Source organism: Strigops habroptila, chromosome Z, assembly GCF_004027225.2.
Source record: "Strigops habroptila isolate Jane chromosome Z, bStrHab1.2.pri, whole genome shotgun sequence".
In the NCBI taxonomy this organism is placed as follows: Eukaryota; Metazoa; Chordata; class Aves; order Psittaciformes; family Psittacidae; genus Strigops; species Strigops habroptila.
In genome coordinates this window covers 29,822,562-29,841,524 of record NC_044302.2, presented here as the reverse complement: position 1 = coordinate 29,841,524, position 18,963 = coordinate 29,822,562, and the positions used below count along the sequence as shown (strand labels likewise).

At 44.7% G+C, this 18,963-nt stretch overlaps 3 protein-coding genes across 5 annotated transcripts in view; 2 read left to right on the top strand and 1 right to left on the bottom strand.

The window, feature by feature from the left end:
* ATG10 (autophagy related 10) overlaps positions 1-7,742 on the top strand; it is an 86,154-nt gene extending 78,412 nt beyond the window's left edge. The window contains exons 6-8 of one of the 2 annotated variants that reach the window (XM_030470298.1): positions 3,239-3,336; positions 3,603-3,722; positions 4,117-7,742. In XM_030470298.1, the coding sequence (XP_030326158.1) occupies positions 3,239-3,336; positions 3,603-3,722; positions 4,117-4,129 (231 nt within the window). In that variant the 3' untranslated portion in view covers positions 4,130-7,742. Of the gene's footprint in view, positions 1-3,238; positions 3,337-3,602 lie in introns of both variants that reach the window. The other variant, XM_030470299.1, reaches the window with a different exon arrangement.
* ATP6AP1L (ATPase H+ transporting accessory protein 1 like) overlaps positions 1-18,963 on the top strand; it is a 756,678-nt gene that overhangs the window by 716,370 nt on the left and 21,345 nt on the right. The gene's annotated exons all lie outside the window — the stretch shown is intronic.
* Positions 14,419-16,281, bottom strand: RPS23 (ribosomal protein S23). Its single transcript, XM_030470301.1, has 4 exons — positions 16,081-16,281; positions 15,627-15,786; positions 14,863-14,983; positions 14,419-14,614 (listed from the first exon to the last, which is right to left on the bottom strand). Exons 1-4 carry the CDS (start codon positions 16,082-16,084, stop codon positions 14,468-14,470), a joined length of 432 nt encoding a protein of 143 aa, XP_030326161.1. The 5' UTR covers positions 16,085-16,281; the 3' UTR covers positions 14,419-14,467.

Sequence of the window (18,963 nt, the reverse complement as noted above, 5' to 3'; positions counted from 1 at the left end):
TCTGGCCTCCATTTGTCACTCACGGGTGGCTTGCTGAAGAAAGAAGTGCAGGAGAGAATCAAATATCTGGTAACAGGGTAATTGGGAACAACTTCAGGCTGAATATTCAGCTTTGGGAATTCTCTTTACCCCTTGTTCTAAGTGCTAAATCACTTAAAGACCAGATTATCTTCTCTCTTCTTTTTGGGAGTGTGTGCTACCTCTTTATGCTCTTTCTTTATGTAAGGAAGGGAGTTGGCCGAAATTGCTGCCCAATCTTTTTTTTTTTTTTTTTTTTTTTTGTTAATAGCTTTTTAAACATTTACTATCTTTTTTTGCTATCTTTAGGAATACCATTGGCACATTTTGTATATTTTTTAGAATTATTAGGAGACCTGATGTAAGCTATCAGATAAAAAGAAAGGGTTTTTAATTCAAACTACCACTTTTTTGTCAATGGAAAACAGCATCAGTTCACTTTTACGAACAGCAGATGGTAGCATTCTTGAACAACTTTTACCTGTTTGCACCACAGTGTAAAACAAAGCTTTCTGCATATTACTTTTTTTGTGTTCTGAAGCTTCTGGAAGTGTTTTAAAGTTCTCTCAGATGTAAGATGATTGATCCTCATGAGTGCATTTTCAGTGTACAACCAGGCTTCCTTCAGCTGTAAGAGACCCTGTTTGATATTATAGAACATGTGTCCTCAGTTCAGCTGTAACAGTTATTTTTCTCCTTCTTAGTAGCTGGTGCAGTGCTGTGTTTTTGACTTTAGTCTGAGAACAATGCTGATAACACACAGGCTTACCCAATCAAGGACTTTCTCAGTCTCATGCTCTGCCAGGGAGGAGGGGAAGCCGGGAGGAAGCAGGGGCAGGACACCTGACCCAGACTAGCCAAAGGGGTATTCCATACCATGGCACATCATGCCCAGTATGTAAACTGGGGGGAGTTACCCGGAAGGCCCAGATCACTGCTCGGGTCGGGCTGGGTATCGGTGGGTGGTGAGGAGTTGTATTCTCTCCCCCTGTTATTTCCCTTGTCATTATTATCATTGGTGGTAGCAGTAGTGGTTTTGTATTGCACCTCAGTTACTGGACTGTTCTTATCTCAACCCGTGGGAGTTACATTCTTTCAGTTCTCCTCCCCATCCCTTCGGAACCAGAGGGAGGAAGAACGGGGGGGCAGTGAGCGAGCGGCTGCGTGGTTCTGAGTTAGTGGCTGGGCTTAAACCACGACAACATGTCTTTTTGCTGAACATGACAGGATAGGATTTGGGTTTGTTTCTAGGCTGTGTTGGAGCATCCAGTTAGTGTTTCTTCTTTACTGTTGAGAAACAGAGCCACACAAGAAGCACATCTAAGGGAAAGGGTTTTTTCCCAGGATAAAACACCCATCACATTAATCCTCATAGTCAGTCTCTGCTATGGCTTTGGTGAGTAGCACAACACAGCGGGCAAAGTTCACATGGCTGAATGGACACTGTGCGGAGGTGGTGATCCTGTGGTTTATTCCGTCATTGTCCATGCCTACTTCTCCCCATACCACTGCCTTGCATTGTGTGCTTCTCAGCTCCAGCAAAGTCCTGGGCATAGCAGCATCTAAAAGCATGGTCCATGCTTGGCTGTTAACAGGCTGTTGTGGCATTTTGTATTTGACATCTTTCTTGCCTGGAATCCCTTTCTAGCCATTCCTTGATGTGCTGTTATGCCTCTTACTGCATGTGAGGATCCTAGAATCACAGACTGATTTGGGTTGGAAAGGACCTTAAAGTTCATCCAGTTTCAACCCCCTGCCACGGGCAGGGACACCTTCCACTAGACCAGGTTGCTCCAAGCCCCGTCCAACCTGGCCTTGAGCACTGCCAGGGATGGGGCATCTTTGTTTATTTTGGTGTAGAAATACTTAGCAGTAAGCTCAGCAGCATGAAAGGAAAATCAGTTCCCCTGGGCACGGTACATGAGACAGTCAGATAGGCTGATCTTGTGGTGTCATCTCCCATGTGAGAGCTGATGAGATCACTGTTATGGCTCTGCATTGACTGCAAGCTTGGTTAAGTCAGAACATGTATTCTGTTCAAGTGCTGGCTGGAGATGAAAGTGAGGGCTTTATGGAGCATTGGGTTGAGTTTTCAGCAGTACTGCGTGTGGTTTGAAGCTCAGAAGAACAGGCAGAATCTTGTAACGTCATAGGGAGTGTGTCTGACTTAAAACTTAACTGTCACTACATGCTTTTCGTGTTTCCCTTAGGGCGATTTTGACTGGGCTACTTGAAGAACAAATGGTTTAAGACTTTTTTTTTTTTTTCTGTAGAATAGCCTAAAGTGAGGATATGCCACGTAGTGCAAGTCAAAGCCACCTCGAGGGCTCTTCCTTCTTTCCTTCTTGCTCTCCCTCTGAGGCTCCAAATTAAACCAGGTTTACTTCCCAGCTCCAGTATGAGAAGATACAAGGATAAGGGGTCAAGGTTGTTAAAGAGCTTTCCTTTCCATGGAATGGGTTTGTTTTCTTGTCGTCGTTTAAGCCCAGCTGGTAATTCAGAACCATGCAGCTGCTCACTCACTTCTCCCTTCTTCCCCCCTGCTCCGGTGGGATGGGGGGGAGAATTGAAAGAATGTAAGTCCCACGGGTTGAGATAAGAACAGTCCAGTAACTAAGGTATAATATAAAACTAAAGCCCGACCAGAGCAGCAATCAGTCCCGCCCAGTTTCTGTCAGGGGCATGACGTGCCGGGGTATGGAATACCCCTTTGGCTAGTTTGGGTCAGGTGTCCTGTCTCTGCTTCCTCCCGGCTTCCCTTCCTCCCTGGCACAGCATGAGACTGAGAAAGTCCTTGGTCGGAGTAAACATTACTTAGCAACAACTAAAAACGTCGGTGTGTTATCAGCATTGTTCCCAGGCTAAAGCCGACACACAGCACTGTGCTAGCTACTAAGAAGGAGAAAAATGACTGTTACAGCTGAACCCAGAAGATTTATATATTAATTACATTTGATCAGATACTTGTTTATACAGTAGCTTTACCTATTTGTATTCAGGTAATAGTTGTAACAGTAACTTGAGTTACTTCTGCAAACCATTACTTTTTAGCTAAAATGGTGGCATAGCCTGGTTGGTGATCTTATTTTCTTTCTAAGATAGGAGAATGTGGTCTCAAATATTAATTTGTCATGAATGTCAGTAGAAGAGCAATGTGGGTTAGATTCTGAAATGAGAAAAGTTACATCAAAGATTAATTAGACCCTGCTTTGCCCCTTAGGAGCACCCCTTACTTGGGCAGCCATTCTTTGTTCTACACCCTTGCCGGACTAACGAATTCATCTCTTCTATACTGACCAGTTCACGGAAACATAACAGGTGAGAAGCACTTCTGTGCCTTGCAAGGCTTTATGCAGTGCAGGTAAAGTCAATTAGCTGGGAAGTCAAAATGGTCAAAACAACTTTCTTGGTCCACGTAGAGTAAGATTCTGTATTGTCACCTAAGGGCTGACAGTTAAAAAACGTTTGCTATAGATGAAGTGAAGGAATAGCCTCATATCAAGTTATTCTATGATTGTAATGCAGAAAAGGTTGTGGTAATATGTTTATGGTGCTTTTTTGTTTGGTTGGTTTTTTTTCCCTAGACACACAAATTACATTATATTGTGGCTCAGTACTGTAGGCCCAGTTGTGGGTCTAAACCTGCCCCTGAGTTATGCAACACTAGCACCTGAGCAGAATACAAATGCTGATTCAGTTGAAAGGTAAGAGAAAATGAAATCACCCTTTTTCTCTCCCATCCTCCTATGAAATTAAAAACATCAGATGGATAACTGGCACAACCATTATGTTCTCCTTTGGAGCTCTTGGTTCAGTTCATTTAGGACTCACCTTCTGATATTTTGCTTACATGGCTGCCTTATTACCCTACTTATTTTGTAATGAAAATTTGCTCTGAGAGAGATGTGGTTGGCACACTGCTGATGCCTTTCATAACTGTCAGAAAGTTCTCGATGTCCTGAGGTCTTTTTCAGGTGTGTAAAAACATTTTATGGTGGTCTCTCCAGCATATGGCACATCTAGCATAATTCTGTACAATGATTTTAATTTGATCTTTTGGGTGGTTTTCTTTCCCCCTGTTTGATGTCATCACTTCAGACCTCTGAGCTGAGACAGATGGTGGTCAGCTATAGCAAAGCTACTGCAGACTGTCCTAGAGATGAAGTCAAACAAAGGAATCCTTCCCGACTGGTAAGCAATGCAGTGTGGACAGATGACTGTCATGGCTCTTTCTCTGGTGAGAACTTGCCCAGTTACAGTGGAAGACCTAAGAGCTGGCTGCAGTTGTGACAACTTTCAATCGCCATCAGGACCTGAAGCCCCTTGCAATTGCTTTGTCCCCTCACAGTCATTATCATGAATGAAGACATTTCATTATCTCCTGCGTCTGTTTTTCTGTGGTTATGGCCTTGGTAAGACACAAACGTGCAAGCAAGCAAGAGCTGACATGCTGGGTTTGGATCTACTAAATTTACCTGCTAAAAATCATATGTCTAGAAAATCTGCAGCATCTGTGAGGATATGTACAGTAAAATACTTTTAGGATGTGGTTTATGCTTGTGGTGGTCAATGTATGGACTGAGACTACTTCACCTAGGGACCACCTTCTCCACTACAACATGGTGCATGGACCACCCTCCCGTACCACACCACGTACAGAATATCCTAATCAAAGGAGTGAATAATACTTTTTTTTTTTGAGAATATTCTGTGTACATCGTGCTTCAGGGAACAAACAGCATCAGGATTGTAGACAAACAGAGTATTTACAGTCTACATCTGATTAAGCTTGTACGGTTCTAGAGTTCAAGGTGCCTGATGCTATTGTATGAGAACATCTGGCTTTTCCATGCTTCACTGCCTCCAAAGGAAGCTTTGCCATGCTCTGTGGGAGTTACTGTTGTAGTTAATTAGTATTTCTTATTGTACTAGCAGTTCACAGATTTAGTCCCTATCCTGCAGTCTTTATGCAACCCTCCCCTGACAGCTGTTTATTTTTGGGGCAAGTAGGAATTGTATGGTAGTGCAATCAGTGAAAAACAGATTAGAAGTAACTTCCACACAAGTCCTCTTGGATTCTTTCCCAATCTGATTTTATAATTTTTGTAATATAAATATAATTTTTGTAATATAAAACAGACCACAAGTCCTGAGCAGTGGAGATGGAATTATACATTTTACTTTGTATGTTCATCAATATGTCACTGCATACAGAGTTCAGCTATGACAGAGCCACATCGGAGCTGGAAATGTGAAAGTCGTTGGGTTTCAGATTCTGGGTTTTCAGATATTTTGATTGGATGCATATTTTTAACTTACATCATATGTTATTGGTGGACTGAAATACAGTGCAGTCCTTAAAATTCCATTGGTGCAGAATTCTTTTGCCAGCCATTTGGAATTAATAATGAAAGGACATAATTTATCTCATTCTGGATCATACCAACCTGAAAAGCCATTTTTCCATGTAAGATTTATAAAATGAGGTCTTCCATTCATGTACCATGCCAGCAGTCACACTACTTTTTTTAACACTCTTGGTAACATATGCTTGATAACTCCATCCATAGCCCATTTTCAAATTTAAGGGAGACCTACACAGGAGGAAAAACAAAAAAACGCCAGGTAACAGCAGTTTTAAGAGCTGTTAAGTGTTCATCCCTGCAATGTGATCTTCATTTGTGATACAGTGGAACAAAGGGGTAAAAGCAATCAGCCCTTCTCAGCTGCCCAGCATTGCAAATTATCTGTCAGCTCCTCCTGCCTCTACCCAGCATATTGGCACACTCACACTGTGCTGGCTAGCCCTTGGGACCTTTATTCCTGGTATAACTTAGTACTGGTAGGTTTATTTAAAGCAAGTTCTGAATTAGCTCCTCCTGACCTTAGGATCAGGGAAGTGGAAAGGATTGAAGGAGTTGTTCCCTATAAACTGTCAGCACTGAATGCTGCATCAGCATATCCGAGGACCAGTTAAGCTTATTTTCTCAAAGCATCACAGATGTTACTTGATACTGCATTGAGGGTTGAATGTACAGAGCAAATTCCACTTTTAAAAATATAAATAATAGAATTCAATCGTGAATACAGAGTGGCTTTGGAATAATTTACAGCTGAAATGCTCATTTTAGTGTTCTCATATACTGGACAAGAGCTATTCCTTGATAAAGGAAAAGAAAAAAGCCTGGAACAACTTTCAATATTATTTTCTGTAATAGTTGTTAGACCTTGAGAAGATTCTGCTGTGCAAAATTTATAAGCATAGTTTTATAGGAGACTAGCTCTTTCCATGTCTGTCTTGGAAGTAGGAACTGCAGTACAACAGTAGTATTCATAATAGGATTTGGCCAGTTCGGTTTCTTTACCATAGGCAAGTCTTCCTATTGGAAGTCTGTGAAGCGATATTGCTCAACTCCAAACATCAGCATCTCATCCATGTGACACTGTACATTGGAAAGTGTCACAGATTGTAATTAGAGACAAGACAAATATGAAATATGCCTGGGAGAATATACTCCAGTCACTTTGTCCCACTCCATCAGTCTTCTATTGCACTTTAATCTTCTCTTGTTTTGGGTTTGGTTTTTTTTCCAAGAATTAGAAGAAAAGTGAGATTTGTATGCAGATACAAATAAATATTTTTCTTTTACATGGAGGAGGTCTCAACACCAGTACTTTCTACCTTAATTTATCATTTGTAAACAAAATCAAGAATTATTTCAACAGAGCATTGCACATTGTACCACACTTAGGATTTCCTCTGTCAGAAACAACCCTAGGCACTTGTCCAATGGATGGCTGCACACAGTGAGATACTACTTTGTCACACTCTTAACTCCTAGTCAGCCTCTGCTGGCAATCTGGATATTTTACAACCGTACATTCAGTGGGCTGCACACTAAAGTTGTTCCCAGTTTCTGAAGCTGTCTCTGTCTTGCTTCCTTCCTGCTGATAACGCCCCTCCAAATTCCTCTTCAGTGCCTTGACCTTGTTCCCACAGTTACTGAGGCACAATGGTGTCAGGTAATACGGAGCGTGAAATGGATAAGCAAACAGTTCCCCTGCCCTGCTACAAGTCTTAACCATTTAACACTATAAACAATGAAGTAGCAGAGCAGTATTATCCTTAGGATCAATGTTCCCCTGAGATTTGTCTAGAAATACCACTGGACAAAAATTCAGCTCAGTTAGTACAAATACACTAAGCTTAGATTGAAAAACAAATACAGGATAACATAAATCTGGGATCAAGGGGAGATATAATCCTGTTTAGATATCTACTTTCTAATGGGAGGTAGGCATCTAGTTTCCCTTAATGCCTTAATGACTTACAGGATATTTTATACAGAATGTTTATGTACAAAAATCCTATTTTATATCAAAATCAAGTTAATTGCAGCACAATGTTGTAATTTTACTTTGCAAATCTACTGAAGATTCTTAGATCTGAACTTTGGTTTTTGGCTACATACATTATCTGAAATCTTGCAACTTACCAGAAAGAAAATTTCCAGTTCCAAACGGTTTTGTGAATCTGTTCAGTCGTTTATCCTTCCTAATCTGGAAAGACTTATTGAGGACCATTGCTTCTGGGGACTTCTGCTTCTGAGAGCTGGCTTGTACCTGCCCTTGGGTACAAGAATCAGGAAGAGGAATGGATTTTATATGTTCACCTAAGCCAAAAATATGCTTTGCTTTGGAATAAAATTGCTACCTACATAATCCCTCATTTGTGTCAGCGTGATCAGGTTAGAATTTAACCCCCATCTGGTCTGCCAGAACGTTTGCAGTTAGTTGGTTTTGGTTACTAAAAGAAATGTTCCTTTGGTCACATTGCATGCTTGTTTTCATAACAGTAAATGTTGAGCTACTTAGAGCTGAATATAGTGAAGTAATCAATATAAATTCCATGAATTTCAGCAAAACTTTTTCAGTAACTTTTTTTTTGCCATTTGCTTTAATGAATTTGTTTGGACGTTTATATCACATAGCGTTTCAGCTCCAGCACAAAGGAAGACTGCTCTTTCCTGTGAACTGTGAGGTAGTTATTTCCTCCAAAACACTCTCTTCTAGATATCAGTGTACGTATGAATATCTGTGCATATTTTTAGTAATGTGGGCTTTTAAAAGGGTTTCAAAGTGTTTAGAATGATAAGTTCTTATCATCTAGAATAAAAAAAAAATACATACCTGAACTTTAGAGCTGCAAAACTAGCTGTGTATTGACTCCTCAGGAAGAATTACGAAGGTGTCATATGTGTTGTCTTTTAGTTGTTCATGGGTCTTAAAACACACCACAACACAAGGAAGCTTTTGCTTCACCACATGAGACCTTGCTGTAACTGTCACCTACTGAAGATGAATTTCAGCTTAAGGTGAGAGAGGAGTTTACTGCTGTGTTTGAAAAGATAATGGATTTACTGAGCCTTGCCTTGAACGCCTTCTTTTTCCTCAAGCCTGTTAGAAAACAGCGTGTTTTCCTGTAGTATTACTTTTCCGTAGTGTTGTTAATGCAGCATGCTGGAGGAGATAGCCCTGTCTAAAGAGGCTGGGCTGTGTGCTTCTCTGTGCACTGCTGGGTTCAGCGCATAAGCCTTGTCAGCAGATGGAGGGAGATACTGTTCAGGTGCTTCCTTTCCCCACCTTTGTTGCTGCTGAGGATTAGGCTATAGATAGAGAAGAATCCCTCTAAGCAGATTTCACCAGCACTCATCTGCATCACCAGAACCAATCCCTGATGTTGGGTCTCTCTCTTGGAATACATGACCTTAAAATGCAGTGGCTGGTCTTCATGATTTTTGCTTCTGAGCAAGGAACACAGTTGATACCACTCCACTTTCAGGGGCAGGCAAGAGACCACAGCAGGAGAGAACGCATGCTGAGCACAGGCTGGAGAAGATTTTGGCAGATAATGGGAATGAACTAACCCTTCTTTCCTTTGCACCCTATTCAAATCAAAATCCTGAACTGAATTTTGGTGGATTCCAGCCAGGCTTCACTCTGCCAAGCACTGATTTCTTCCAAGGCTTTGTAAAGTTTGTTCTTCTGCATCCAGCAGTCACGTATTGTTGGCTTCATATGATTAGCCAAGTGCTTTAATGTTTACTCTTACATGTTGGTAATGAAGCAGAAACATGGACTGCTGTATTTTTGGAGAGGGACTTTGGACAAGGGCCTCCAGGGACAGGACAAGGGTGAATAGCTTTAACCTGGCAGAGGGGAGATTAAGATGAGCTCTTAGGCTGAAGTTGTTCCCTGTGAGGGTGGTGAGGCCCTGGCACAGGTTGCCCAGAGAAGCTGTGGCTGCCCCATCCCTGGCAGTGCTCAAGGCCAGGCTGGACGGGGCTTGGAGCAACCTGGTCTAGTGGAAGGTGTCCCTGCCCATGGCTCGGGGTTGGAACTGGATGAGCTTTAAGGTCCCTTCCAACCCAAACCAGTCTGTGATTCTGTGATCCTGCGATCTATTGCACGAGTTCACTGTTCTGTGGATTCCCCTCCATTACAGAGGATTTGGGTTGTATCACATATATTTCCAATGCTTCTTTATTAGGCTTAAAACCCCTGTAATAGTGACTTGGTGATGCGGTTTGGCTTGGCTCATCTTCCTTTACTTCCTCTTACCATGTCCGATAACACAAGTTATTCTTGGGCACTGACAGAATCCAGGACATGTTTGCTGGAAGAATTCTGGTGCCCATGTGTTGACTGGATGTCATGTGCTAAATTTGCTTGTAAAAAAAAAAAAAAGTAATGCAACTCAAAAGGTGCAACCAACTTCAATAACTTTGGGCTTTACTTGTCCTGCTGCCAGTTCTGTGTGTTTTCTTACTCCTGTCCCTTCACTTTGATAGTCTCACTTCTGCTACAGTGCAAGAAGTTAAAATAAAACCAAACCAAAACAAAAAACACAAACAAAAAAACCCCTAAAAAATAAAACAAAAACCCCCAAGCACCTATTTAAACCAAATTAGACATGCTTGATGGAGCAATAAGCACCTGTGTTCTTCTCTTCTACGTTCTTGATTTAACAAGATTTCAGGTGAATTTACTCCATAAGCTCTCATCCTTACCTGTCCTTCTGTTTAGTTTTGCAAAGACAGCAAGACAGTAGGTGCCCCATTTTCCTAAGAGAAACTCATTGAATCAGTTAAAAGCTGAATTTTCCGTTTCGAAGATTTCCTTTGTTAAAGTCCACACACGCAACTTTTGGCTTTCCCCTTCATGTTTCAGCTTTTCCTCTCATTGTACTGATAGCAACATCTAGTGGCAAGATTTCCTCATAACAGTGCCCTACTTTTGGAGCTGGTTTAGCTCCATTTACCTCCGGGTAAGTCTTCCATCTCATAGAATCACAGAATCACAGACTGGTTTGGGTTGGAAGGGACCTTAAGGCTCACCCAGTTCCAACCCCTGCCATGGGCAGGGACACCTTCTGCTAGACCAGGTTGCTCCAAGCAAAATCAAATCTTCTCTACTTCCAGACTGACTTTAGAATTTGAAAAGCATTTCAACCACAAGTATATTGATAGTCCTCTTCCTTCTTTTTTTGAAAGGAGTATTACTGACAGCCCTACTAATATATTTTGCTACACAAGAAAAGCAAATTAAAATAACAAAACCAAACAGACTCAGTTTGCTGGAATAACGAAACCAAATCTGCTGATTTTCTTAGTTGAAGGAATACATCTCCCGTAGAAACTGAGCTGGAATCCTAACACCAGCAGTTGTGTAGGATAATATTTGCATATGTAATACCATGATTTCTAGATTAAACTGGCTGACTGGGATCTTCCTCCTCTACCAGGAACTGCTGTCAGATCTGCAAGCTGTGAGTCATAGTTCAGTGCTTGGGTTTGCTCTTCCAGTAGCTTCCAGTCTTAGAATCACAGAATCACAGCCTGGTTTGGGTTTTAAAGCTTGTCCAGTTCCAGCCCCCTGCCATGGGCAGGGACACCTTCCACTAAACCAGGTTTCTCCAAGCCCCATCCAGCCTGGCCTTGAGCACTGCCAGGGATGGGGCAGCCACAGCTTCTCTGGGCAACCTGTGCCAGGGCCTCACCACCCTCACAGAGAAGAACTGCTGCCTAAGAGCTCATCTTAATCTCCCCTCTGTCAGGTTAAAGCCATTCCCCCTTGTCCTGTCCCTACAGGCCCTTGTCAAAGGCCCCTCTCCAGGTTACTTGTAGCCCCTTTAAGCACTGGAGCTGCTCTAAGGTGTCCCCTTAATGAGCCTTCTCTTCTCCAGGCTGAAGCAGCCCAGCTCTCTCAGCCTGTCTCCAGAGCAGAGCTGCTCCAGCCCTCGCAGCATCTCTGTGGCCTCCTCTGGACTGGCTCCAACAGCTCCACATCCCTTTTGTGGTGTTGCCCCAGAGCTGGATCAGGACTGCAGGGGGGGTCTCAGGAGTAAACTGTAACCTCTCTCTTGCTAGAATCATGGACCACCCACCAAAAATAGTCATGTTCTTGCTGTTTTGCGTGTGATTTTGTATCTGATTTATCTCGCACACGTACTTGCAGTTGGCTTGATGCCTATTATTAGTAAATATAGCTGTACTGATGGCAGCCAATGCTTTCAAACCTGGCTGTCTACTTCACATTTTTGTGCTCCTAGGTGAAGGCTGGATTTCAGAGACTTCATAGTAGCATATGCATGCATCTCTACTGTGTGCTGCCTCTGGTTACTGCATTATCTATTCCAAGTTTCATAGCAGCATTATGCAGAGCCACAGCAGACATGGCAATGACATATCTGGGATTTCTGGGCATACAGTAGCATGGTTGAAGTGACTGTGCATTAACAGTAGGTTTGATTCAGTGAAGCTGTTAAGAAATATTGGGCAGATGCAGAAGATCCTTCAAAACACATCCACATAACATTTTGGGGTGAAAAGAGAACATATCCAGAACACACACATGGTTGCATGAGAGGAAAGAATTACCAGCAGTTAACCCTGCACTAGCCAAGAAAACAGAAGGGGTGGAAAACAAGAAAAGCATAGTAAGAATAGAACTGACAGTGGGTACCCGCAGCTGATGGCATGGTCTGCTCAACCTCTTCACTTTCACTCCAATGTGCTAGGTGGTTATTGCACTGTGCCCAACAACAGTCGAGGAGTTAAGGCCTCACTCTGAAAATCTTGAAGGGTATTCAGGTTCTTAACTCTGGAATCACAGAGAGCAGCTTTTCCAGAGTTCCCCCATCACTGGGTTGACATGGATAAGGAAAACCCAAGTTCAGCATTGCTTCTGTGCCTGAACAAGGATTTGAATCCAAATCTCGCTGGTTACCAGGTGACTAAGTTACAAAATACCCAGTAGTGGTGATTCTCAATTTGTTCTTTTACACCATTCTTTTTGTATAAATTAGTGAATACTAATTGAAACAGAGCCTTTTGGATCAACACACAGATGAATTGTGATTGTAACGGAATTGTTTACACCCTAACTTCAGACAAATAAATATTTTGAGTTTTTATTGCGTAAGCCAGCTCTAACATGAAACAAAGAACACAGCACTGCTATAAGCTTTGTGCAGAATGTACTTTAAAGGGAACAAATTCAAGATAAAGTATATGAGTGCAAGTGTTAACGAGTGGGAGATCTGGCAATGATTTAAAGGCTGATAGGGAGATGTTGGTTGCTTGGCTGATGTTCTTGTCTGTAATGATGTATTAGTTCTGGGAACCACATTTTGAAGTGGTGTTGAAGAAGTGGACAGTACAGAGAAAAAGTGATAGAAGATATGAACAGATTGATTATGGTACAGACATCTTAAAAAAGTTAAATCCAACTATTCAGAAGTATTTTTCATCTAGCATAGAAAGCCAAAAAGCCCTACTCGAAGACATGTTTAAGTCAGTATATAGCAGTTAAATGGTAACACGTAGAATGCACTAAAAGAACACTAAAAGTCTTCAAATCAGGCAGGCTTGCTAAAGTCCAACTTGTAGGACTTCGATTTGCACTTAACATGAAGGCATCTGGGTGAAGTTCTGTGGACCAAGTATGACAGAGATGAGATCAGATAAATAGTTTAATAATCCCTTGAGGACCTAAACCCCATCAATTGTGTGTTAGGTGCCATTGCCTATCTTCACACCAGAAACTAGAAGTGCTGTTGTAGTTTCAATAAAACCATTTTCAGCATTTGCAGCGACCACTTTTGATTTGAGGAAGGCCAACTTCCAAACTGCACATTAAAATCCATGCAGTTTCTCCTCCCAGCTTCCTTGAGGGAATGTTTTGATTCCTGATGAATAGCCCCAAAGAAGCATTAGGGCTTTTTTTGAGAGACCTAGCAGTAAGAAATTTCATTTCAGTTTCTATGGGAAGTCTTGAGACTGAAGGTAAAATTCCAGCTACCTTAGACAGCAGTCTATGTCTTCTAAAGATTGAGTCTGTAATTAAGTTCTGGATTGCAAAGTATTTATTACAGTTAACAGACTCTCACAAGCAGTACCTGTGCTCACCCACTGAACCGATCCCTAGTGATACACCGATTTGTACTGATGCAGAGATTGTTACAGCTGTTAGCCCACTTTCATTTTTGGTGCACATACCACTTACCATACTTGGGCCCAATCTTCAAAATCTCTGCACAGACAGTATTAGCAGTCCAGAATTTTTTTTCATGGGGCCCCTCTTCACAACAGCTTTAGGGAAGAAGGGCTTATGCTTTCACAACAGGTTTAGGGCAGAAGCTTCGGAGGGATTCATACAATGGTTTGTGTTGGAAGGGACCTTAAAGCTCACCCAGTTCCAGTCCCCTGCCATGGGCAGGGACACCTTCCACTAGACCAGGTTGCTCCAAGCCCCGTCCAGCCTGGCCTTGAGCACTGCCAGGGATGGGGCAGCCACAGCTTCTCTGGGCAACCTGTGCCAGGGCCTCACCACCCTCACAGGGAAGAACTTCTGCCTAAGATCTCATCTCAGTCTCCCCTCTGTCAGGTTAAAGCCATTCCCCCTTGTCCTGTCCCTACAGGCCCTTGTCCAAAGCCCCTCTCCAGATTTCTTTTAGGCATCTTGTCACGAGGACAGTTGTGACTATAGTTACTAAGCTGAAGAAGCCTTCATGAAGGCACTGGTGATCAGGGACGGTCCACAAACCACTACACCACCTCTCCATTCTAAGAAATAACTCTCTTCTTAGAAGAAGCTCCCTGCACGCAACCGTGTTGGCTCCACACAACACAAAGGTAAATTTGGAAACACAAGTGCTCTTCAGGCTCACTTGCTGGTTAAAAAGATGCTCTGGCTCTCTGCTGTCATTCAGCAGCAAACCATTCCTTATAGAAGGAAAAAACAGCCAGCAACAAAAAACAGTACGTGCCAATGCCTGAGGTATGCCACTTGCAGATAAACATTAAAAAATATAGTAAGTCTTAAATAACAAGCTGCAAGTTTTTCCGATCAAAAGTTTTATTGACATTCTTAGCAAATTAATTGGAATTTACGATCTTGGTCTCTCCTTCTTGCCCTTGTACAAGGCCAAGAGAGAAACATTGGCTACTTTGACAACCTTGAAGCGAACTCCAGGAATGTCACCAACAGCATGACCCTTCCGGCCGAAACCAGCAACCAGAACTTCATCGTTCTCCTGCAATGAAAAACGTGTAGTTAAAGCCATGAACACCAAACCAGTGTCTCCTTCTGAAATGGGCAACACTGAACTTGAGCAACATCCATGACATTCTAAGGAAAGGGTGGAAATACTGAAGGCTGTCGACAGATGCACAAGGTGCAGCAGGGCACAAACCACCTGCTAAATGTGTCAATTACCTGTTTTTATTGTGTGTTCACTGTGATATACGACTTCTTACAGATGACTTCTGGAAAATGACTCACCTCAATGAAGTTCAGGCACCCATCGTTGGGAACAAAAGCAGTTATTTTTTTGCCGTTCTTGATCAGCTGGACTCTAACACACTTCCTGATGGCAGAGTTGGGCTGTTTAGCTTCTACGCCACTAAAACGGAAGCACATGGAAATGTATTAACAAAGCACTGGTTTGATGAACTAGCAGACATTCATTACACCACCACAAGTTACCGCATTAGTCTGTATGAACTGCAAGTTGCATCTGTACTTCAAACCACAAAATATTATCTGTTTATATTTATAAATATAAATAGATACATTTATATACTCAATATATAAACCCCAATTCCTAAGCCAAGTAAAAATTTAAAATTAATCACCGACACATACTAGTTCAGTAATTAAAAAGCTGGAGGGGAAAAAAAAGAATTAAAAAAAAAAAAGATATGCATCTTGGAGCTCTGGCAATGTCCCAGTGAAGCTTATAGATTACTAAAGGAAAAGAAAACCCTGCTCTAGTGGAAGGTGTCCCCACCCGTGGCAGGGGGTTCGAACTGGATGAGCTTTAAGGTCCCTTCCAACCCAAACCAGTCTGTGATTCTACAGTAAAAAATAACTTTCAGCACAGCCACGTGGAAGACATAAACCACGTTTTCAATCTAACGTACAGAAGCTAACAGAAACGTGGTACTATACAGGTAACAAAACAGCTTGGCCGTTCTTTCTCAAAGTCCCTCCCCCAAAGCCTCGCTGCCCGGGCACACCGCGGGGTGCCGCGTCGCTCTACCTACACTTTCTCCAGGACGATGCCCTTGGCGTGCGAGGCGCCGCCGAAGGGGTTGGCCTTCAGCGCCGTGCCCAAGTGCGCCTTCTTGTACTGCTTGTCGTGCCACTTCTGGTCGCGGCGGTGGCTGCGGAGCTTCCGGGCGGTGCGGAGCCCTCGGCACTTCCCTGCGGAACGAGAGCGGACACGGATGAGTAGGCCGCACCTCGCCTACCCCCGCGCGGCCCGGCCACCCGGCGCTGCCGGTGTGGGGAAGGGCCGCCGCTAGGCCCGGCCGCGCTCTGCAGAATGGCGGCGGCGCGGCCGCACAGCCCAGCGTCAGCGGGACCCGGAGCCGGCGGCAGCTCGCGGGGCAGGGAGGGCAGAGCGCTGCGAGCCCCTCCGCGGTGCCGGTGCCGCAGCCCCTTCGCCCGGCCCGGCCCGGTCCGGTCCGGTCCGGTCCGGCCGCCCGGCGCCCTCACCCATCCTTCCTCCTTGGCTGCCGAGCGCGAAAGAGACCTCCTCCACCGCGCGGCGCTGACTAGTGCGGCCGTGAGGCCCCGCCGCGGGCTGCCCGCTCCGCGCCTGACAGAAATTTCCGCCCGGCACCGGGAGGGGTGACCCGGCCCGGCCCGGCCCTACCGCATGGGATCGCGGGTTCGGTTCCCGCAGCAGGCGGCGGTTTCAGGCGGCTGCTCCGGGCGTTACCGACCCCGGTGTGGAGCGGGGTGGGAGCGAGATAGCGCCTGAGCGCTCCGAGGAACCGCGAGGTCCGGAGGGTGCTGAGCTTCGGGTTGACTTCACCAAACACAGCTGCCTGACCAACCCAGTGGCTTCCTATGATGAAGTTACTGTGTTAGTGGACAAAGAAAGGACTATAGATGTCGTCTGTCTGGACTGGTGTAAAGCCTTTGGCACAGCCCCCACCTTTCCCAGCATACTTCTCTCTGATCTGGAGAGTTCTGGATTTGATGGGTGGACTGCTTGGTGGCTGAGGAATTGGCTGGATGGTCGCATCCAGAAAGTAGTGGTCAGTGTCTGGATGGACACCAGTGGTAAGTGGCATCCCTCAGGTGTTGGTTCTTGAACCAGCAGTGTTTAATATCTTCATCAATGACATGGACAGTGGGACCGAGTGTGTCATCAGCACATTTGCAGGTGACACTGAGCTGTGTGGTGTGGTTGGCACACTGGAGGGAAAGGATGGGATCCAGAGGGACTTGGACAGGCTGGAGAGGTGGGGTCATGCCAACCTCATGGAGTTCAACAAGGGCAAGGTCCTGCACCTAGGTCAGGGCAACCCCCAGTATCAATACAGGCTGGGGAATGGAGGAATTGAGAGTACCCCTGAGGAGGACTTGGGGATACTGGTGGATGAGAGACTGGACATGACCCACAGTGTGCGCTTGAGCCCAGAACTGCCCGTGAGCAGCAGGTCGAGGGAGGGGATTCTCCCCCACTGCTGCGCTCTGGGGAGACCCTCCTTGCAGTCCTGATCCAGCTCTGAACCCCCCTCAGCACAGAAAAGACATGGGCCTGTTGGAGAGTGTCCAGAGAAGGGCCACAAAAATGATCAGAAGGATGGAACACCTCTGCTATGAGGAAAGGCTGAGAGAGTTGAGGTTGTTCAGCCTGGAGAAGAGAAAACTCTGGGGAGACCTTATTGAAGCCTTTCAGTTCTTAAAAGGGGCCTATAAGAAAGACGAGGAGAGACTTCTTAGCAGGGCCTGTTGCAACAGGATGAGGGGTGATGGTTTTAAACTAAAAGAGGGGAGATTCAGGCTGGATGTGAGGAAAGAGTCTTCACAATGAGGGTGGTGAAACAGTGGCACAGGTTGCCCAGAGAGGTGGTAGACACACCATCCCTGGAGACATTCAAGGCCAAGTGCGATGTGGTTCTGGGCAACCTGATCTAGATGAAGATGTCCCTGCTCACTGCAGGGCAGTTAGACTAGATGACCTCTGAAGGTCCCTTCCAACCCAAACCATTCTATGATTCCATGATTCTGTGATGAATGGCTCTTGTGCAGCCCTTCTCCACAGCACCAAGGATGCTTGCAGGGTTAAGAGAAGCACACTCAGAACAGGCATGGATCCGTCTTAAAAGTGAGGAGGGCATGGTGGCTTCACCCCTGTTTGATGTGGAGAGGCCTCGTCTGGAGTGTGGAGGCTCCTGCCTTCTGCCACCGTGTTCTTGGAGCTCTCCAGTCCCCTCGATTCCTTGGCATCCTCCTTGGGTGAACACAGCAGGAGCAGTCTCACATATGGTGTATTTAGGGTGAGTGAGGAAGACACAGCAAGTTTGGCAATGACACCAAGCTGTGTGGTGCGGTCGGCACACTGGAGGGAAGGGATGGGATCCCGAGGTACCAGGACAGGCTGAAGAGGTGGAACCATGTGAACCTCATGGAGTTCAAAAAGGCCAAGTGGGTCCCTTTGCAGCGAAATAATCCCAGATTAGTAACTCGGCTGGGAGCCAGCCCTGCAGGGGGCTGTTGGCTGATGCATGGAAACAGGTCGTTTCCTTTGTTACATCAGTGCTTCTAAAATTAAACATTTTGGTTTGCCGAGCAGATAAATCCACCCCAAATTCCACAATTTCTTTTAAAACTCCTGGTATAATCTGATCTCCAGCGCTGCCTGTGGAATCTGATTTCTGTTGTCCTGCAGAGCTGTGAAACAAAAGCTTCAACTTGGAGGGTGAACTACAGCTCCCTGTGGTGTCCTGAGGGGCTGTTGGCCACCGCCATCACCTCGCAGCCCTGTCTGCTGGTGTGTGAGGTGCCTTCAATGTTCCCCTGTGGGACACTGCCAGCAGGGAGAACAACAAAAAGGAGGTTGGATTCAAAACGGAGAATTGGGGCTTTGACTGTCTTGTCTGGTCTTGTCTGGTGCTATGCGAAACATGTTGACTGTAAAACAAACCAGAACATTCTCCAGGGGAGTGGAGATACACAGGTGTTGGGACCTCCTCTACAGTGGTAGATCTACCCTATAATGGAGACTGGGGTTTTTTTGTTTGTTTTGTTTTGGTGGGGTTTGCCCCCCCTAAAGGTAGACCAAGAATCAGAATCATAGAATCATAGAATCAGCTAGGTTGGAAAAGACCTTTAAATCATCAAGTTCAACCATTTCCCCAGGGTTGCCAAGTCCACCACTAATCCATGTCCCTGAGGGCCTCATCTACATGCTTTGTGAACATTTAAAGGGAAAGAAGCTTCATTCTTGATCCAGTCTCCATCCAGACCGTCTGCAGTAGTGCCTGGAGTCTGTATGGAGATTTCTCAGGATAGGATGGCATCCTTTGGGGTTATTATGAAGGGTGCAAGGAGCAGAAGGGAATCACAGAATCACAGACTGATTGG